Consider the following 23,265-nt stretch of genomic DNA (forward strand, 5'->3'; position numbering starts at 1 on the left):
GCCTGGGAAGGCTTCTCTGAACAGGATGGTTTTCATATAACTAAAAGGATTGCTATTAAGTCTTGAGTCTTCAGCATAACTTAAAAATAGAATGGAACTTTATTGTGTCTTCCATAGGCTATTAACCCAGGGCAAGATGGCAATCTCCTGACTTTTTGTTTAAGACAGAACTGTGCAGTAAGAACTTAACCCAGTGCATTATCATCCTCAATATCACACATTATGAATCATGTTCAGCAGTTCATTTGTCAATTTTATGATGTACAAACATCTTCTGTGTAAGTAGATATATGGAAGGACATAGGAAACTGTTCCATACCAGCTCTTCAGTGTCTTAGGCTGTGTCTTGATCTTTTTAAACTGTAAATGTCAAGGACTGAACCAGCAAACTTCTAGGTTTGATGCATGTGCTCTGCAACTGAGTTATGATCCCTTTAACATTAGGGGCACAATGCTTTGGGGAATTTTTCTGCACATGGTTTACTAAAGTTAATGGAAGCATCAATCTATTCTGTTGGGCCTTAGGAAAGAAAACAGACCGGTCAATTGGGCTCTACACAAGAACTCTAAACTAACTGTAACTGTAACAACTATCCCAAGTATAAGCAGTAGCTTGCACCAATACATTTTATTATAGTATCTTATTCATACCATGTATCATTTGAATAAAAGATTTCACCTTCAATGAAATGGTTCTTTTTAAAGGAACGAAAATGTGTCTTCTTTTCTTTCTCTACTGAGCTACCCTGTGTATGCCAATTAACACCTCTCAAGTGTTAGCAAGGAAACAGGATGTTTTACTACTACTATTTCACGTCAAAATAAATGTGAACATGTTGCAGTAAAAAATGAATACAGAAAAATTAACAATCCACTAGCAAGACAGATGGAAACTGCATAACATATCCTGTAATTATGTTTTTGGCAAGCATAATAAACCAAAATGGGAATGCTCATTAGCAGAGATAATAAAATCTAACTCAAAGAAAACAGTCACCTGTAATATTCATTGATATGCAATTCTGTAATCTGATCTCCATCCCAGCAATTTTTAATGTTTGGTATCACTTATTTTCTTCTGCTTCGTTTGCATCCTGCATTTCCTACAACAATTATGTTGTATGTGTCATTTTAATCACACAACAATCCTGTGAAGTTTATTACAGCATCAACTTGTCCAAGACCAGCCCATGAACCTCAGGGCTAAGTAGTGATTTGAACTTGTGTTTCTCAAATCTAATCCTAGTACAGCTGGCCCTCCAACATTTGTGGTTTTGACTTTTGTGGATTTGTTTATTTGCGGTTTTGATTAATATGTTCTCTCTAGGAATCTCTCTAGGTCCTCCAGTATGACTCTGCCAGAAACTGACCATAGACTTGTGCTTGAGAGCCTAGAAGTTCCTAGAGAAAACACTTCTCTAGGCATTTGTAGATCTTCCAGCATGATTCTATGATCAACTGGCAGATATTTACCACAGAGTTGCACTGGAGGAGATTGAGATTCCTAGAGAGGTGTTTTTTTACGTAAAAAAGATATATATATTTATTTGTGGGTTTTCCACATTCAAGGGGATCCTTCACCCCCCAAATCCAGCAAATATGGTGGGATCACAGTATTCTATCCACCACCCTGGTAATTCAAGCTTTCTGATATAGGGAATTGGAATCCCCCCCCCCCCAAGTGTGACAGGGATTGGTACTATATTTGTGTTATGGCAATAACTGGTTCTTTCTTTTCTGGAAACTCTCCAGAGACTAGCAGGCAGCACGAGCCCATGGACCACCACTTTGAGTAACACTGTGCTATACTAAACTCACCTATTTCCTATTTTATACTGTATTATTATTATGCACAGATTAATCCTGTAATTTGAATAACAAGTTCCAGAAATATCAGTAAATCATCTTCATTTTAGCTCTTCAACTTGTTTGAAAAATTAATTCTTTCTCATTTGTATTTGACACAGATTTTCAGAAACACTGTCTAAAATTAGTGGTCCTGGTGACATTTTGCCAAAACAGAGCTGCAGGCTCATAAAAACAGCTTGGATTCCCTTTGATCTGTATCCAGTTTTCAATAATTTCTCATTTACATGACAGTCCACTGTTCCATATCCTGGGCTTTTCCTTATGGTTTCCTAAGTTTCTGAAAAGGCATTTTGGGAAATATAGGAGATGGCCTTGGGAAGGAGAATGTAGTGAATTTCCTTTTATAAGGATAACAAGGGATAGCACCCAAAACTCTTTGTTACTGTTTAGGATTAAATGAAGAATTACTACTCCTCTTTTCTATTTTTACTTCAATACACCACTGTTTATTGTATTCTGAAATATTCTTGTCTCTGTCATACCTGTATTTACATTGACATCACTGGCCATTTTGTATAAAATGAAATTTAAAAAATGATAAATTCACTGAAAAAGCAAATGTATTACTACCACTACCACAGTCAAGTGCTCAGTCTTTCAGAAATTAAGATCAATTTACAAGTTATCACATTTTGTAGCAAAGGTATAACATTTCTGTGAAGTGTTGACAAGTAGAAGCCAAACATGTTTGAAAGGAATTATGACACGGAGTCAAAACCATTATCAAAAATATCTTCTAGGAAGGATAAAAGTTCATGAAAAAGGAAAACAGATAGTGCTCTTTTCAGTATAAAGGTGTGAATAGCTGTTAAAAGCTCAAGGACATTTTTAAGGAAACAAATACGGTATGACCATGTGAAGATACACAATACAATACTTTCTTACATTGTAGAAACCATGATGCAACCATTTATTTCTTGCAAAACAACTCATGTCCTGCCACCATTTTCTCAGACACTATCAATAACGCTTCCATACTTTTTTCTACTCTATATACAACTACTGATTAATCATCAGCCCCGAGTGAGCAATATAAGGCCTACTGTTTATATTTGCCTTGCTAAGACTTTGCCACCACAAACAGCTGAATCATCATACATTGTCTTATACACACCCATTGGCAGCCATAGATTATGAGAAAAAAATATATGGGGTGGGGGGTGTCATTTGACACCTGTTGTTTAATTCTGCTTTATGTGCCATATCATAACAGATGATATATCCAACCAGGGCCACTTCCACTTATCCATAAAGCTCAATGAACAACCTTGAACCAACTGCTATCCTCACAATCTCCGTTTATGCAACTATAATGTTAAATGTGGGGTTGGGATGAGGAGGGCAATTATTATTATTATAAAGTCGAAGTCTTTCATGGCCGGCATCCATAGTTTTTTGTGGGTTTTTCAGGATATGTGGCCATGTTCTAGCAGAATTTCTTTCTGACGTTTTGCCAGCATCTGTGGCTGGCATCTTCAGAGAATGCTTTGCCTGGTTCCAGGCAAAGCATTCTCTGAAGATGCCAGCCACAGATGCTGGCAAAACGTCAGAAAAAAACTCTGCTAGAACATGGTCGCATAGCCCGAAAAACCCACAAAAACTATTATTATTATACTTTATTTATATAGCACTGTAGATTTACACAGCATTGTACATAGAAACAATAAAATTGATATAAATGAAACCTGCCAATGGCGTACATTCTACAAACTACATATAAAATAATAGATAATAATACAAAATAGAATTAGATAAAAATAAGCAGGCAATGTATCTGAAGCTAATTTAGGACAAGATAAAAAAATTGAAAGAATGAATATAAAATATGCAAAACAGTTAAGACCCTTAAGACAAATTTTCACTTCAAAAAGACCTGAATTTCTAAAATAATTTACATAAAAGGTATGAACACAAGTTACAAAACCCAGTTATGAACCCAAATACATGTAACAATGTACTGACATCTAGTGGTAAAATGGCAACTTTTAAAATTATTAATTCATATGAGCACAGTTGTCATTTCTAAGATAGATTTTGTGCTAACAACCTTTAGCACAACTCCGGGTTATGGAGTTGAGACTGCCATGGTCGCCTTAGTCGATGACCTCCGTCTGGCCACCGACAGGGGTAATATAACTCTGGTGGTGCTCTTAGACATCTCAGTGGCCTTCGATACCATCAACCATGGTATCCTTCTGGAACGCCTGAGAGAACTGGGTATTGGGGGCACTGTGCTCCAGTGGTTCCGGTCCTATCTCTCGGGAAGGTTCCAGTTGGTGAGGCTGGGGGACAGTTGCTCTCGTAAAAGAGAGCTAACATCGGGCGTCCCTCAGGGCGCCATTCTGTCCCCCATGCTATTCAACATTTACATGAAGCCGCTGGGAGAGATCATCCGGAGCCATGGGGCGCGGTATTATCAGTACGCTGATGACACCCAGATCTATCTCTCCATGGCTCCGACTGATACAGTGACTAAGGATGGTATCTCTCCTCTGGAAGCCTACCAGTAATGAGCTGGATGAGGAAAAACAAACTAAGACTGAATCCAGAGAAAACAGAGGTACTCATGATAGGTTCCCCTGGCCTGGGCAGGGAAATTTGTCATCCTGTCCTAGATGGGGTTAAACTTCCCCTAAAGGACACAGTTTGTAGTTTGGGAGTTCTCCTGGATTCATCTCTACAATTATCATCTCAAGTAGATGCGATGGCCAGGAGTGCTTGGTACCAGCTTTGGCTGATACGCCAACTACGTCCCTGTCTGGACCGAGGGGACCTAGAAAATGTAGTACATGCACTGGTAACCTCCCGTTTGGATTTCTGCAATGCGCTCTACATGGGGCTACCTTTGTACAGTGGTACCTCGGGATACGAATTACCCACGTTACGAAATTTTCAGGATACGAAAAAAATTAATTTAAAAAAACTGTTTCGGGTTAAGAAAGTTTTTTCGGGTTACGAAAAAACTTTTGGTGCTTTTCGGCGCGATTTCGCACCAAATCGTGGCTTTTCCCCATTAGCGCCTATGGGGATTCGGCTTGCGAAAGCCTTTCGGGTTACGAAATTGACAGCGGAACGAATTAATTTCGTAACCCGAGGCACCACTGTATCAGGTTCGGAAACTTCAATTGATCCAAAATGCTGCAGCCAGACTGATTACGGGGAAAGCGAGATCTGCCCACATAACACCTGTTTTAAAATCTCTTCACTGGCTGCCAATTCGTTTCCAGTCCCAGTACAAAGTGTTGGTTATTACCTTTAAAGCCCTAAATGGCTTGGGCCCAGGTTACCTGAGGGAACACCTCTCTCTGCATAATCCTCCCCACACACTCTGGACAACAGGTAAATTATTACTCGGTCATTCTAAGGTGAGATTGGCGACTACCCAGCAAAGGGCTTTTATAGCTGTAGCGCCTTCTGTCTGGAATGCTTTACCAGATGAGATCCGCCTTAGTGGAACAGTGGAAGCCTTTAAAAAGGCACTAAAAACCTACACAAGCGTACCCTCCTTACTCCTTGTAATAAGTTTTTCTCCCTGATTGTCTATGGTGTATATATATTGGAATCTTAATAATTGCGGAACTGTATGTTGTAAATATTTGATTTTAGATTGTAAGTCATTTTAATATTTCCCAAATTTTTAAATATGTCATTGCTTGTAATGTATTTATCTTACATGTTGTACACCGCTTTGATCCTGGGAAAAGCGGTCAATAAATAAACAATTTATATTATTATTATTATTTAATTATTTATTGGATTTATATCCTGCCTTTCCCCCAAAATGGGACCTTCAAGTCATTGCTTTCTAGACTAATATATAGACTCTCTGTTCACTCCACAAAGAACATTCCTCTACATCACACAACTCTAGCCAGAGTTGATATTAGGTATGGCCTGTACTGCCAGAGATGTGCTAATAATTTCTATAGCTCCCCAACAGTTTGTGTCTATGTTAGCTCAATATGTAATTTACACATACATTAGAATCTCAGAGTTGGAAGAGACTTCTAAATTAATCTCTGGATAAAAAAGCATATTCTAGAGTTGGAAAAGGTACAGAGAAGGGCTACTAAAATGGTCAAGACGTTGAAGCAAATATCTTACAAGGAATGTTTAAAGTGTTTGTAGCTGTCTAGCTTAGTAAAGAGTCAAATATATAAAGGGACACATGAGATATATAAAATTATGAAATGTATGGAAAAAATGGGGGGGAGCATTTGTCCACCTCTCCTAAAATTAGAAACTAGAGTCGTCCACTGAGGCTGAATAATGGGAGGTCAGAACAGATAAAAGGAAGTATAGGTTGAGTATCCTTCATCCAAAAATTTGAAATCTGATATGCTCCAAAATCCAAAACTTTTTGAGCACGGATATGATGTTTCAAGGTGATGGCTGCAGTGCTCCTGCTCATTCATTTCCAAGGTGAAACCCTTATTTCAAGCACAAAATTAGTAAAAATATTGTATAAAATTACCTTCAGCCCATGTGTATAAGATGATATGAAACATAAATGAATTTTGTGTTTAGACCTGTGTTCCATCTCTAAGGAATCTCATTATGTATATGCAAATACTCCAAAATCTGAAAAAATCCAAAATACTTCTGATCCCAAGCATTATGGATAAGGGATACTCAACCTGTACTTCTTCAAATTGTACACAGTTTAAAAAGCAAAACTCACTGACAAAATACAGTGATGGCTGCTATGTGGACTTGGATTAGATTCTTTCATGAAGAATGAATCCATTAAGGGCTTGTAGCCTGGATGGCTGTATGTCACCCCCGTATTAGAGGTAGTATACTTTTCTACATCAATTGTGCAGAACACACTCTTGCACTCACATCTTGCTGGTGGGCTTCCCATAAGCAACTAAATGGATAACATAAGAACAAAATGTTTGCTAAATAGACATTTGTTATGATCTAACATGGCTCTTATGATCTTACAGTTCTGTGCTGATGTAAAAAATCTATTACTACAGTATGCCTGATAAGTAACAAGCCTGCATCTAGCAAAACATCACTTAAGTGGGAGAGTACACCATCTTCCAAGGCAGTTTATTCTACCACCCAACTGTCTATACTATAAGGAAGCTTTTCATAATATTTAGTCTTAACTTTTTACTTTTATTTTATTTCTTATTTATTGGATTTATATTCTAACCTTTCTTCCAAAATGGGATTTTCTTGTAATTAACCTATTAGCTCAGTTACTACCCTCTAGAACAACCATCTATGCCATTCAAATATTTGAAAATATTAAGTTCAAGACTATATTAGAGTAACACTTGCAGATTGAAAAAGACATGATGTAGAGGCCGAACTCACAGCTTCTTCTTTTAAAATGCAGTAGTTTAAACCAATTAGTTACACCTCCAGAACTTTTGCAATGACACACATAAGAGGTGAGTGACAAAAAACTATAAACATACACATTCTAAAATGGAGAAGGTTTATAATAGGAACACAACCACAACAAACTGGTCAATCTTTAAAGCAGGCACAGTATACAATTAGGTCATTTCTTTCTATCCCAATTTCTCCAAACAGCCTTGACTCTGATGTTCACATTGGCACTTTTGTTTTTTTTAATGTACAGGTTTCTGCACCTGTATAATAAAAACAAACATCATGTACAATAATGAAAGCTTAAAAATCTGGCACCTTGCTGTCAAATAAAACAAATATTAACACCATTGTATTATTACAAGAGAAGGGTAGGGGTATGTCCATATTTTAATATGTACAAAGTGTTTAAATGAGGAAAAAGATATTTAAAAAAACAAGGCGGTCAAAATGTGTGGCAACACATTATTTCTAACATTTGTTATAGAATCCAGGATGTAAAACTGGAAGATAAATGGGATGAAACGAGGGGAAAGGCAATCCTGGAAAGGATTATGAAACAAAACAAGTGACTCTTTCCATACTTAAATAAAATGTATCAAACACATTCTACAAAGATAATTCAAATGGGAAGTTTGAGGCAAAAGATTTATCACTGCAGATGTTCATACCTTTCCAAGAGATGCAACCTGTTTCAAAATATTTTGCTTTAACTCCTCTGCTTTTTTCAAATGAAAAGAATTCCTCTGACTTTGGATGACAAATATAATTTCTTTTAGTTCTGCAACTGAAAATAAATAATAATTGAAGGAATATCAATACCATTACTAATAGTACATAGAAACATCTCAGTTAATCAAATAATTAACTTAAAGAAGGATTTGAGAAGGAATGCAACGGTCAAGAGTGTCTGTTATCAGCTCTGGCTGATACGTCAGCTGCGCCCTTTCCTGGAGCCAGGTGACCTCGAAACTGTAATACATGCACTGGTAACCACAAGACTTGATTTTTGCAATGCGCTGTATATGGGGCTACCCTTGTGCCTAGTCTGGAAACTTCAACTGGTACAGAATATGGCAGCCACATTGATTACAGGAACAACTAGGAGTGACCATATTACACCTATATTGAAATCACTCCACTGGCTGCCTATTTGTTTCCGGGCACAGTGCAAGGTGTTGGTCATTACTTTTAAAGCCCTCCATGGTTTGGGCCCAACCTACTTAAGGGATCGCCTCCTTCCGTATAATCCGCCCCGCACCCTCAGATCCTCTGGGAGGAATTTGTTGCAGTCCACAAAGACCAGATTGACAGCGACCTCCCAGAGGACTTTTTCCGCGATTGCTCTCACTTTATGGAATGGGCTGCCAGATGAGATCCGTCAAATTACCAACCTAGAGAGTTCAAGAAAGCTGTCAAGACGGATCTCTTCCGGCAGGCCTTCCCGGAATAGAACCTGGTCATGTAATGCTCCCCCCACAGGCATATATAAGCGAAGACTCTGCCCACCGTATTTTATTATTTTATTATTGTTTTTAGATTTTATCGTCTGTAATTTTAATGGATAAAATTGTTTAATCCTTTTTTAAGGGGGGGGGGGAATTGCATATATTGTATTTTTTGAAGGTTGTACGCTGCTTTGACTGTGGTAACAAAAAGCGGGATATAAATTAAAGTTTTATTATTATTATTATTTTATTTCTGGGCCCTGAGCTCTGTGGAGAACTTGAAAGAAAAGTTTTCAGTTTTGATGAAAATTTACTATTGTCTCCTTTATCCTTGAACTAGGCTGAAAATGTTCATTAGCTGTCTTGAAAGATTTCAATTCACAAACACTGTGGTATGAATAATATTCAGTAAACAGTTCATACAAAGAGTTCCGCAAATTCAGTTCAAACACTGTTTCTATATTGGGACTAAAGCAATTTACTCTTTAGCCTAAAGTAAACAGTTGTCATCAGTTAGTCACTGTTGCAGATGATCTATCTTGCCTCAGTAAAAACAAATCTAAATTTGTCTTATAGGTGCAAACTAAATTCATCCAATGTTCATATTTTTTCTGATATTCTACGAAGCACACTTAACTCATTATAAATACAGTACGGTTCTTCTCACTGGTTCACAACAGCCAGCTATTCCACAGCTGTTCAAATATACCTTAGTTTGTAAATATGTTCAGTAAAACACAATTGTCCCTTCTAATAGAAAAGTTGTCCAGTGATATATTATTCATTGCACCAGCTGGCTGTTTGCTCATGCCTTGCAGCACGCAGGTTTTATGTTGCTGCAGCTACACTTGCTATTGCCTAAGCATTTCTACATAAATCTTACTTAGATCTATACTTTGCTGCCACAGGTGGGAGCATTCTCCAAGTCAAGTCTTTCTCAGTGTATGTTTACAACGTAAAAGATTTGGGGGGGGGGGGAGGCAACTTTTGCTAATTCCTCCATTTCTCTGTAGCCCCATGTATACACTGCAAGACTGCTTGGGAAGGCTGGTGGAACAGTGGGGGACATAGAGTTTAATGCAGCAGAAGTAGGAGGAAAAACTACTTCCTCTCCTTTCTACCAGGGTTATCCTTCTGCAGGATCCAAAGCCTTCTTTTGAGCGTGATGCCTTTCATATGTAAAAAGTGAATTATCTGATATACATCTGTATGTCCACAAACACGTGGGCACGTAAGTGTAGATGTAGGGTTTATTTTACTATGTTTTAAGTATTAATTTCTAGGTAAATTTCCTTGAACATTAAATTGCTCCATTATGAAAGGGAGTAAGAATATAACCACATTCATTCATTCATTCATTCATTCAACTCTTTTGCCACAGCGACATTATTTTATCCATCTTTTGTACAATTCCTCCATTACTAGATGTTTATGCTAACCTTAAAAATGTCCTCTGATCTTTAAAATATCCTCAGTGCCACTGAAAAAATATTAGTTTGCAATGCAGAATTTTTCATCTCATAGCTGCTTCAAAGGCTAATTAGACAAGTTTCCTATTTACATCTGCCACATGAATAATGACAAAGACTCAGGGCACATAAGTATTGTGCAAATACTGCAAACCTCAGTGCATTAAATCTTAAATTTGCATACAGTGGAGCCTCTCCTTACGTGGGGGATCCATTCCAAACCACCCAGCGTAAGGCAAATTCCACATAAGCACCGCTTGTGCTCTTGGTTGTGTGGGGCGCACGCACCACAGGTGTACCCCCCATTCATTTCATTGCAGCACGGCTTCCACATAAAGTGGAAGCCACGTATGATGCGCTCGCGTATGGAGCAGGCACACTGTATTCATTTTTTTACTGTTTATTGTTTAGGTAGAAAGAAGTAGATTAGACTGCTATGCCTAAATTTATCTCAAAATAATTCAGGGACATAAAAGAAATAGCATGCCAATATTTGTTGTAATGGAGCCAAAACAGCAGCAATTCTAAAAAGCTTCTAAATCTACTGTCATTTAAAGCTTAAATTGCCTCCACACTGATATTTTATTACATTAAATAACCACTAAATGGTAAACCCAGGGTGTGCGTGTGTCAAACAGAATCAAAAGCAATCCAGTTGGCAACTTAAGAAAATTTTTCTTTTCTTTCCTTTCTTTTTTTGGAAAGTGTTTACAACATGTTTGTGAATATCATAACCACAATGTTGGCTGCCTTTCTTATTCTTCTCATTACTCATTATAATGAACAAAGTAATACATGCCAAAATTCACTGAAAATAATTTTGAGATTAAAGGAGGTTCCAAAAAGACGGATTAATTGTGAATTTGGCACAAATCAACTTGAGGATCTGAAGAACTAGATGGATTAATTCTAGCTTATTATCATCATCATGTTTAATCAGTATTCAACTGACAACCATACATGTAATGACACAGTTTTATACAGCTTCATTAATAAATATATTTATAACTAGAGGAGTGGCATTAAGAAAGAGGTTAATATAACCACACTGAATTGAAGCACAGGAGCACTCTTTATCAAGCTCAATAAAGCCTTAATTGGTGCTAAAAGGGGATAGAGGAATGGGGAGCAACCATGTTCCTAGTGATGGAGCATATACTTTGCATGCAGAAATCCAAGTTCAATCTCAGGCTCGTTAGCCAAGAGGAGCAGGTAGCAAGTGATAGGAAATTTTGCCAGAAATAGTGAAAAGTCACTGCAAATTGTCCAGACAGGGAAATAGTCTACCCTGGTATAAACCTTCCAATATGCCTACTTAAAAATAAAATTAGAAAATAATGTTGACAATATCATGAACCAGTTGCCAGACTGCAGAATTAATGCACTGTGTTATTTAATTATCATAACTCCATCCTAGGGACTCATGGGATTTGAAGTTTGTTGTGGTACCAGAATCCTCCGACAGAGAAGGCTAAATATCTCACAAAACTACAACTCCTTGAATTCCATAGCATTGAGCCATGGAAGTTAAACAGTGTCAAACTGCACTAATTCTTTAGTGCAGATGCAGCTGCAAGACACACTTGAAACACCGTAAAAAGTGCTGGTTACTAAACTTCTAAATGGATTCTGAAGAGCTTGGAAAGGTAAAGAAAATTATGACCAAAATGATCACTTTCTTTGAGGAAAGGCTTGTGAAAGATTGGAAATTTGGGGAAGGAGGCATTGAAGAGGAAATATTACTGAGATTTACAAAAATATTCACAATGGAGAGAAAGTAGAGAGATATGTTCTTTTTGCTCTATTGTAATATTAGAACTTGGGGTCATGTAATCAAATTGTTTTGTAAGATTCAGGATGGGCACACCTCTACATGTAGGATTTAAATTAGGCATCCTGCCTCTTCATAAGATGCGGTGAAGGCCACAGCTGAAATGACTTTGAAAGATACCGAGACAATTCAAGAAGGGTACATCGATGATTACTAGCCATGATGGCTATATGAATCCTGTAACTTCAGAGGCAATATAGACAATACCAGAAGCTGGAAGTCAGAATTGGAAAGCATTCTTTTATGTCCTCCTTACAACCTTCCAAAAGGAATTTGAATGCTAACAGTGGGGAGCAAGATCTTGAATGGGATAAGCAGTCTAATCTAGTAGGGGGGTGTTTTTTTAATGAAAGGAGAAGGAGGTTATGATCTGTTGGCCTATTCCTATCAGCTATGTCTCCAGCAGTCCTAAAATGTACCACACAGAATAAAACTGACATTGTATTAAGCATACATGACTGGTGTTGCATCTGAACTTCAGAAATAATCTGGTTGGACCCGAGTTTGACTGTCATGGCTCAAGGTTATGTAATTCTGAGAATTCCCAGAATTCCATGTCCTTGAGCCATGGTAGTTAAAGTGTTGTCAAACTGGATTATTTCTGTAGTGCAGATGCAGCCCAGGTTTACTAGACTTACTGCAGACTGAAGTAGTGAAAGGCTTACTTACCTCTGCTTATTTGATTTGAGTTTCCACTTATTTCAGCCGCCTGTATTAAGAAACCAGATGACAAATGAATATATATTAGCCAGTTTTAGTATGCTAAATGTAAGAGCATTTTCCCCCTCATAGATTTAAAAATAATTCCCATCATCAGCATTTATATAGAGCATTTGAAGTGTTTAACAGGCTTCACAGACATTATCTTAGTAATATGCACCAAAGCCTCACAAGTTAGGATGGCATTATTATCCTCATACTAAAAGTAGATAAAGGGCTGGAGCTAAAAATTTCCTAATGAGTTTGTAACTAAGGTAAGATTTTAATTCCATGTTCATATTCTTAGTCATTGTGTTTAGACTATCTCCACCTTAACTGAATTTATGAAATGGAAAAATGAGTTCAAATTATTTTATATTGGTGTATTAGAAATGTAAGTATAAAACTCCACTATTAGGAAAAATATTCACCATAAAAAACATTTTTTTACAATGGGTTTGGATGAAATATCAGTAAAAATCACAATATTAACAAACTGGTGTAGATTAAGGAAGGGATCACTACCCTATAATAACATACTGTACATATGAAAATAGTTAATCCAAATTACATCACAACCTAAATAAATATAAAAAGTTGTTGCAGAGGCAAAAATAAAATCCAGTAGTTCAATGTTATGTACATTTCTGTCAAAATTTAAGCTTTGTACTTAAGACCAAAGAGTTCACAGTACCATCACCCAGGAAACCAAGTTCTAAAAATATCTTGGCAGCCATTCGGCAGTCACTAAACAAACTGAAACGGTATGTGCTTCTTGGGACTGCCTACAGGTTTGGGAAACAAACTGCATAATCAGTGTCAAGAAGAAACACTTCCTTGATTCTGTTTATAAAATGGTGGCATCTGCTCACTAGCCAAAATATTAAAGACATAGCTCATGCACCAAGTCCAGATAACTGAGGCCCTCTGCTGAATCACAACTAGTGTTTCATTTTTGTTCACTCTCTGGCCTCCTTACTTCCTTCTCTAGTGATGTTGTTGTTGTTGTTGTTGTTGTGTGCCTTCAAGTCATTTCTGACTTATGGCAACCTAAGGCAACTCTATCATGGGATTTTCTTGGCAAGTCTCTTCAGAGGGCATTTGCCATTGCCATTTTCTGACGCTGAATATGACTTCCCCAAGGTTACCCATACTGAATCAGAATGTCTTAGCAGACTGTTTTTCCAAAATAAATAAATAAATAAATTTTTACAGTGCAATGCATGCAGAAGTATAAGAAGGATGGGTCATACAAACAGTCTCTGTTCATGGAGAAACTAAATATTATTTTATTTAAGTTTCTAAAGACAATTAAAAGCTTTCAAACATGATAAAGTGTTTGCAATTCCTAATGTGCAGGCATCATAAATGGGTGGACAACACCAATTAAGACTTTTTAAATAAATAAAAAAGGAGTTATTAGAATGTAGACATATGGAAGAAGGAAGTGGATTTAGTGGCTCCCAAACAAGCAGATACAGATGAGGCATCATAAGAATTCTTTGGCCTTTGTGTGGTGAATTATTCTGAAACAAAATTGGCATATAAAAATAAGATGACCACTACTTACTGCACTGCGGTCACCAAAAACACTTTTCAATAAAATTTAACAAAACTGCATCCATTTAAGTAAACAAGCTATATACCAATATGTGAAATATTACTTCTACTGTTACTACTACTGCTACTATTACTGTATTTATTTATCATCACTACTGCTGTATTTATTTATATTCTGCCTCCAGTTTGGGACTCAAGGAATCTTACAACAGATTTTAAAACACATAACTGAAAACAATTTTTTTAAAAAAAAATGTTACAAAGTGACTGCAAACATCTTCATAGAATCATAGAGCTGGAACTGAACTATCATTTTAAAAAAACAGTTGAAAAGATGAACCATGAAAAACACAACAGCACAATAAAGTAACAGACAGAAATTCCAGCACATTATACTAGGCTTGTCCTGCTGAAACAATCAGTTTTCAAAAGCCTGTCAAAACAGAAAAGTCTTCGTCTGAGAATAAGGAGAGGACCAGTCTAATCTCTCTGAGAAGGAAGTTCCAGAGTCTGGGGGCAGCCAGTGAGATGAATCTCTCCCATGTCCCCAATAAATGTACCTAAGAGGGTGGTGGGCAGAGAGGTTTGTCCCTAGCAAATGTGAAAACATAGGCAGGTATGTAAGGGAGCATGTTGGTTGTTGTTGTTGTTGTGTGCCTTCAAGTCATTTCTTACTTATGGCAACCCTACCATGGGATTTTCTTGGCAAGTTTCTTCAGAGAGAGTTTACCATTGCCATCCTCTGAAGCTGAGAATGTGTGACTTGCCCAAGGTCACCCAGTGAGTTTACACAGCTGAGCGGGAATCAAACCCTGGTCTCCAGAGTCCTAGTTCAATGTTGAAACCACTACACAACACTGGTTCAGTCTGTGGCTTTGGTTATTAGATATTTTAGTAGGATTATTTAGTAGATCTGTAATTGCAGAAGGACTGAGGCACAGGTCATGAAGTACAGTACGAATGTCAAAAATTAGAATAAAGCTGAAAACGAACACAAAATCAGTTATCATGTTGAAATATGAGGAACATCCCAATAGAATTTATAGACAATGTGAAAAACAGATTTGTGCTTTAAGCCTAACTGACCAGGAACTTTGGATAGAAGTCAGGGACATAGTCAAGGAAGAAGGCAGAAAGCTGTTATATGTAGCCAAAAAGAAAGATGGATGCCAGACAAAACACAGATGAGAAGTAAAAGAAAAGTGAGACAGGAACAGAACAGGGACCGTGAGTCCAACTGTTCAACTATTAGTGTGCAGAGATAATGAGAACTAAAATACAAGCCAACAACAAAAAAAGGAAGAACAAGAGACGTCTTCCACAAGATCTGTGAACTCAAAGGAAAGGTTAAACCAAAGGTGGGGATAATCAGCAGTGGAACATAATACATTATCAAGAAGCAATAAAAAGATGATGGAAGCAATACACAGAGGAGCTATATAAAAGAGATGATGAACACCACATAGGAATCATATGCAGATGAACCCCAAATTTTGGAAAGTAAAGTGAAAGCTGCACTCAAAAACAGAGACTGCAGTCAAGAAAACAGGTGAGGCATAGGACTGGGAAGAGCAGTTATAAAAGAATCAGACAAGATCCTAAAGTGCAAAGACAGACAACTGAACATTAAAGTTAGGATTGTCCAAACCATCATATTTCCCATCACTATGAATGGATGTTGAAGAAAGCAGATAGGAAAAAAATCAAGTCATGTGAGATGTGGTGCTGGGGCAGTGCTGAGGATACCCTGGATGGCCAAAAAGACAAACAAATGGACCTCTGAACAAATTAAGCCAGAACTCTTCCTGGAAATCACAATGGCTAAATTGAGGCTATCAGACCGCAGCCACATCATGAGAAGGCAGGAGTCACTAGAAGAGGCATTCACACCAGGAAAGTTGGAGGGTAATAGAAAGAGGAAGACCACAGACTAGATGGCTAGATTCAATCAGGGAGCCCATGGGCCTGGGTCTACAGGACCTGGAAGAATAGTTGAGGATGGGCTGGTGGTGGAGGAGTCTCATTTGCAGGGACACCGTTAGTCAAAGCCAACTTGAGGACAGTTTACAACAATGGGAGAATAGTATATACTTTATTTTTCTTTTCACTACAGTCAGGATTTGGAGGGGGGATCAGAGCCCTACTGTGTATTAGCTGTATGTCTTTTTTCACAATTTTTCCCTTTTCTCTTTCTCTTCTTTTCTCTTTTATTCTATATTATTTTGATTGTAAATTATTTTGTTCATGCTTAAATTACTTTAAAAACTGTGAACAGCCTACATCATGGAAAAGCTCTATGAGCAACATCTGCCATATTATGACTCCAATTATCTTTATTGAAAGAAACCTTATTTTGAATTTATTTTTGACTACAATAGAGATGGCAAATAAAAGGGTTTTCCTGGAGATTTGATTTTAACTTCTTCTACTTCATTTTCACTACAAAGTTAAACATTTTGTTGTTTAAGGCTTTTGCCAGATTCAGCTGTTAATCCTATATTGTTTTACCTCTATAATTATTTCTAGCAGGATTGTTGTGTTTATATACTTGTTTTTAGGCAGTACATCTTTCTTAGCACATGTTTGTTGCAAAGGAACATAAGCAGATTTTACAAATAAAAAAAAAATAAGACTCAAATTCAGGAGTCTGTAGGTGTATCTAACACAAAAATATTTTAAGGCACGTCATTATTTCTATTCATTGAGTAGAAACTGAAATGAAAAGGAAGAACATCCAAGTGTGATTAGGCTGTAAATACTGTGCTCTTGGAATGCAGAACGGAGTCTTCTTATATAAAGTAGAACATTTGAAGTATTTAGGGCAAATGCTGTCACAAGGCAACTTCCATAAAAAATAAAATTCAATTAAATATGTAAAAATACAAATGGCACAAATATATAAACTATCACTTATACAATAAAAATAACCATTAAAATGATAATTTTATTCACAGTTCATACATAATAGGAACAATAAGATGTTAACAACTGAAGTACAGAAGGAGGAAAACTTGACATATATCCTACATAACCTGATATAGGTCCAAAACACACTGCAGAAATAATCCAGTGTTGGTTGTTACTTTTAGAGCCCTACATGGTTTGGGTCCAGATTACCACGTTCTCTCTTGTAATATGCCCTGTGCACTCAGGTCTTCTGGGGGACATCAGCCAGGACCAGGCTGGTAACTGTTTTCATCAGCCGTCCCCAAATTGTGGAATGACCACTACACAAACTGGATATGCTGTCTGCATTAAAGACTAAACTTTTCCAGTAGGCCTATTCAGATTTTTTTTTTTAAAAAATGGATTGTTTTTAATATGTATTCTTTTTAAACTGATGTCATACTCTTTTAACGGAATATGTATTTTTAATTGGTGTTTGGAACTGTGTTATGTGTCTATTCACTGCTGTATTTTAATTTATTACTACTACTACCACCACCACCACCACCACCACCACCACCACCACCACCACTATTAGACATTTGATTTGACCAGTTTTCTAATAATATTAGGCTATGTATGACAACACAGAGTAGATAGTAATGGGGTGCGAGTGCACTCCAAAGGACAATGTTGGTGCAGCAAATAAATCAGAAACCAGAAACTATTTATTAATAGTAATTCGATAAGACTGTGTTTCTGGGGGGAAATTACCCAGAAGACAAAATATCTTTTTTCCAAATGAACTTAGGAGAATTTTCCAGGGACCAAAATGGAGGTGAGCATTTTAATTTGCTCTGTTGCTCCCCGCACTATTCATTCCCTCCTCACAATGATGGGCAGCTGTTTATAGCAAGTATGACAGGCAGGGCAGCAAAGATCAGGAGGGAGGGAGAAGCAGGAAGAACTTTGTAGCACACTGCCTTGTGGAATAACTCACACATGGGAAAGGGGCTGCAGTGTTTGAGAGAAGGAATGGAGTTGGTTTGAGAAGAGTGAGACAGGAGTACCAAACACCTGTGAAGTTAAGGAGGTGAAAGAAAAGAGAAGGAAGAGTTTAGGAAAAGAGTGCGAGAGAGATGTGGAGAAAGGGGGGGGGGGGGATGAGGAAGATTCAATAAACAGTAGGAAGTTTAGCACAATCACCCCAATGTACTAAAAGGAATAAGCAGAAGAGGTGAATGGAGAGAAGGGTCACAGGACTGTAATTGCAGTGACACAGATATTGCCAAAAATACAGGGAAAGCAGGAGGTGATTAAGAAAATCAGGGATCACTTTATTGATAGTGTATTTTGGGCCAGAAACAGAGAACAGTATATTCTCCCCTGCAAGGAATAGAATTGGTTTGACTATTATTAAATAAATTTGTTATGGGAGAGGATTAAAGAAGGTGTGTGTGTTGTGTGCCTTCAAGTCATTTCCAACTTATGGCAACCCTAAGGTGACCCTATCATGGGGTTTTCTTGGCAAGATCTGTTCAGAGGAGGTTTGCCATTGCCTTCTCCTAAGGTTGAGAGAGTGTGACATGCCCAAAGTCAGCCAGTGGGTTTCATAGCCGAGTTAGGAATCAGATCCCTGGTCTCCTTAGTCCAACACTCAAACCACTACACCATGCTGGAAGGTAGCAGAGCAATATTATTCTAATACAGACTACTCTTCCTGTGCAAATGAGGATTGAAATATTATTTACAAAACTATGAAATCACACAGGCAGGCAAGTGGGTGTCTACTAATTTCAACATCAGCTGTTTTAATAAGTACAGATGGATACATGAATCTTGATTTTAGTACATCCCCTTCAGACATCAAGAGGCTCAGATCATCATTATTTCCTCTTGGGTTGAAGAATATGCTACCCTGATCTGGGCAGGCAACAGGACTAATACTTTTAAGCCAGGAATGGGAAAGATCTAGAAAAGTGCACTTGCTATCACTCAATCCAAACAGCCATGAAATGATATTTTAAAGTAAGCCTTTCCCAGAGTGCCAATCTTTTGAAGCTGGCTGACTTTTTTCATCTAACAAAGAAGAACTTGCTATGTGTTTTAATGCGCTGTTAATGTGAAATTCCTTACTTCCAATTCTGACTCGGGATTTTCCTTTTTCTCTTCTATTTTTTCAGAGAGTACATTTTGAAAAATGAAGGTCATTGGAGGAAAAAGGGGAAAGATAAGATGGCCTGAAAGTAGACCAATGGCCACAAGGGAATCGGCAAATACAGTACTGAGCAGTACTGTTACCTATGAACTCTGTTTCTCCAATATATATCTGACTGAAAATAAGAAAAAAATTATTAGTTTATATTTAGAGAAAAAGGTTTTTGTGCAGTACTACTCATAACAGAGTGATAATCTACATATTGTGCACAGACATTAGGGTTGGGACAAGTTTCGATTATAGATTATATTTATAACCTATATTTCTTGCAGCCTTCCTGTGTGCATTTCTTCTTAATTTCACTCACTTCCTTTCATTGGGTGGGAGGGGTGTGTGAGAAATGGCCTTTTCCAGAATTCATGCAGGTACAGTCACCCTCTAATTTCGTGGACTTTGAATCCACATCCCTCGCCCGTTCGCGGGCAGCAAACAGAGGGGGACAAAATGGGGCGCACACCCATGTTGCGTATCCGGGGGTGCCTGTGGGCACGTACCGCCATTCAAGCCAATGGGGCTTGAATATTGCTGATTTTCTGTTGTCACAGAGTGGTCCGGAACAGACCCCCTGCAAAAATGGAGGGGTGACTGTATTTCCCAGGATCAAAAGAGGGAAGGGGGGAGATAAAATCATGGATGGGATTTTACACCATAATTCTTAAATCTTTTAGTGTAGTAATGTAACCTACATTTAAGAAGTAGGTTCAAATGAATCAAATTAAAACAATTACACCCTCTCAACATATAAATGTGCCATAGCAGCACACTTTCATCAACTTATTCTTTGGAGATAGCCATGTACTAAGCCCTCCCACATGATCAGCCTGTTGTGAGACAACCAAACAAGGAGGAATGGAACTACAAGAGAACAGCAACCCCACCCTACCCAAGGAAGGCTACCCTGTCCCACAATGAAAGCAAATGTGCAGCACACCAGGTAATGTACAAAATAAAACCATACAACCAGAATTGTAATACATCTTTCTTTCTTTCCTAACAGACCTGTCTAGGCAGACATCATGCACAAGCTGTCCTTGAGATCTGGCTTCTAGACAAAAAAAATTAGTACCTGTGACAGCAGCGTAGTCTCCTCCTTTACATCTCCACTAGCATCATTTAGAGCAAAAGCTGGAAAATGAGAAGGGGGGAAGAGGAAGTGAGATAGCTTTTTCTCAAAATGATATCTTATTTTCAAATTTTACAAATTATGTCTACATAGAATGTAAGAAGCAATTAAGATAATAGTATCTCTTAAATGCATAGAAAGTCCATAATAATTTTATCCAAGCTGAAGACAGTTCTGTTTTAAAACTAGTAAGTATCATTTGCTATAGTCAGACAATTTTATTCTCATGCATCTCTGGACAGAAAATCATTTTTTGGTATAAAGCCAATTTATTTTGGCTTCAAGTCAAAACAAATCTCATTTAAAAAAAAATCTGGCCATTCTAGTGTTCCAGTTTACTGAACAACATGTGATCATATGAGAAACCTGAATTTCTCTTTACTCTTGGGTTAAAATTTGTCATTATTAGAAAAAACCTCCTTTGAATCCATGGTGAGATTCATGTTCCAGTTTTCCTGAAACAATGCCAAACATTAAACTCTCTTAAATTCAGAGAGAACAGCCAGAATTCTTGGGTGCCACATGTGAACAGCAACACAACTGCTACTAATGCATCAAGGTCAAGCAAATCAGGTTGTCATAACTAAAGGTATATAGCCATGAGTCAGGTACTAGACTGAACAAATACCATTTCACATATGCTGAAAAAGATTTCTAAGATTCCTAACTGGAATGACAAATGATGTTTTCACCAATCAATCCTTCCATGGCAAAGTTATTAGCTATTAAATGGAACTAACTCATCAAAATCAATTACGTTAACAATTAAGTTTTTAAAATCTTATTGAAATGGGAGGATGTAATTAAATGTATTTGATTGAGCTAAAATGGAAAATCAGCATTAACTTAATTTCAGAATTAAGTCATTAGTTAAATGACAAACTCTGGATGGAAAGATCATTCTGAAATACATTACATAAAAGAAATTAAAATGTACACACTGTTGTGCATGGTTACTGGGTGGGGACAAAATTACCAGCAAAATATACTGCACAGCTCTAGAAGGTTCCAAACTACTCTGCACAAGTGCAAGAGAAACCATACGTGCAAGTCATAGAGACTATGAAGAAGCAGCTACACCAGTTAGTCAAATAGCTAGACTAAATATGAGCAGCTTGAGAAACACAGGATGAAGAGGTAGAGCTTAGCAGACTTTTCTCATTAAAAAAGGATAAAAATAGACTCTGCTGTTATGTGCCCTCAAGTCATTTACAACTTATGGCAACCCCAAAGTGATTCTATCATGAGGTTTTCTTGGTGAGATTTGTTCTGATCGGGTTCTGTCTTTGCCTTCCTCTGAAGCTGAGAGTGTATGACTTGCCAAGGTCATCCAGTGGGTTTCCACTACCAAGCAGGGATTACTGTTTATCATAAAGTGAACAAGAGTCAGCAGCATGATGCCACAGCAAAGAAGGCAAATGCTATTTTAGCCTGCATTAATATTAGCATTGAGGCTGTACAAACAGCCCATTCTGGGGCGGCTCTGTGCTGCCCCTGAATGGGCTTGGTTGGGGATGTGGGAGCTGCACGTCACGCCCCCAATCCAGTGCAAATAGGAGCCATGAAACCCGGCTCCTATTTGTGCCTTAGAACGGGTGCCATAAAGGCCGCAGTGTGACCTTATGATGTCCGTCGTGCACAGCGCTGTGTAAGCGCTGCGCACGAGTGACGTCATCATGGCACGCCCCGTCTGTACAGGTGCGGTAGGGATGCTGAGCGTGTAAACGCTCAGCCCTTGCACAACCCTAGTCCGTGGTCAGGCCAGCACAAAGTGCCGGTCTGTAGCGGGCCAAAATTTCCAAGTCAAGAAGAGTAACAGTCTCACTATATTCTGCATTGGTCACGCCTCATCTGTGGCAGCCCAGTTATTTAGGTATTTATAGAGTGCAATCATGTCACCCCCTCAATATTCTCTTTATCAAGTTGAACATACCCAGCTCCTTCCACCTCTCCTCATATGTTTTGTTCACCATACGTCTTACCATCCTTGTTGTTCTTCTCTGAACCTGCTCCAATTTGTATATATCCTTCTTAAAGAGGCATGCTGAACAGAACACAGTACTCCAGAGTCGTGCTCAAACAATTATGCCACAAACAATTATGTTCTCAAAAACAGATGACAATTAATATTTTTATACTTAAATTTCATTATTAACAAAATTATATTCATTTTTAACCAATAAAATCATCCATACTCATGCTTGATAATTATGGTACTACATTTGCATTTTATATATAAATGAAACTTAGATGAATGTAAATTGAATTTAACATGTTAATTACCAAAGGATGCTGACCATCCTGTTGGCTTAGGTTAATGAGATACCTTATATAACTCTTCAGTCTACTGACTAAACTGCATTTAGTGGTTTGCCATCAAATGTCAGCAGTAAATCACAATGCCAACATTTTTGGGAAAACATTCTAGGGAACAACTGAGGAGCACAAAATGGGTTTGGATCACATTCTGCCCACCCCTGAGCTACAGCCTCAGTCTTTCTTACCTGGATTTATTATTATTATTATTATTATTATTATTATTCAGAAAATTGGGAGGGGATGCTGCAGTATGTACAGATACACAGTCTGCATCCGTATTTATCACAAAGCTTAAGAAGGTTCCAGATTTGTTTCAGAGCAAATCAAGGAAACCTTGTCTCACTTCAATTTGTTGAGACCTGAACCATTTCAATTATTTTTAAGTCAAACGCAGAAGCTACATAGTTACAAAAAATCTCTTGCATCACTCTCAAGAACATAATGGAATTACTCAATATGCATAACCTGATGGAAGCTCATTTCAGATTTGAGAAATT

The 23,265-nt window shown here is 37.7% G+C and overlaps 1 protein-coding gene across 2 annotated transcripts in view; it reads right to left on the reverse strand.

Annotated features, from left to right (window-relative positions):
• The window catches only part of B3GLCT (beta 3-glucosyltransferase), a 119,700-nt gene that overhangs the window by 80,824 nt on the left and 15,611 nt on the right, over window positions 1–23,265 (reverse strand). The window contains exons 2-4 of one of the 2 annotated variants that reach the window (XM_089512538.1): window positions 20,393–20,451; window positions 12,633–12,672; window positions 7,887–8,002 (exon numbers count right to left, since the gene is read on the reverse strand). In XM_089512538.1, coding sequence (XP_089368664.1) covers window positions 7,887–8,002; window positions 12,633–12,672; window positions 20,393–20,451 — 215 coding nt within the window. The remainder of the gene's footprint in view (window positions 1–7,886; window positions 8,003–12,632; window positions 12,673–20,392; window positions 20,452–23,265) is intronic. The other variant, XM_089512537.1, reaches the window with a different exon arrangement.

Source organism: Sceloporus occidentalis, unplaced genomic scaffold (genome assembly GCF_023333645.1).
Source record: "Sceloporus occidentalis isolate IW3139 unplaced genomic scaffold, rSceOcc1.0.p SCAF_2, whole genome shotgun sequence".
Lineage (NCBI taxonomy): Eukaryota > Metazoa > Chordata > Lepidosauria > Squamata > Phrynosomatidae > Sceloporus > Sceloporus occidentalis.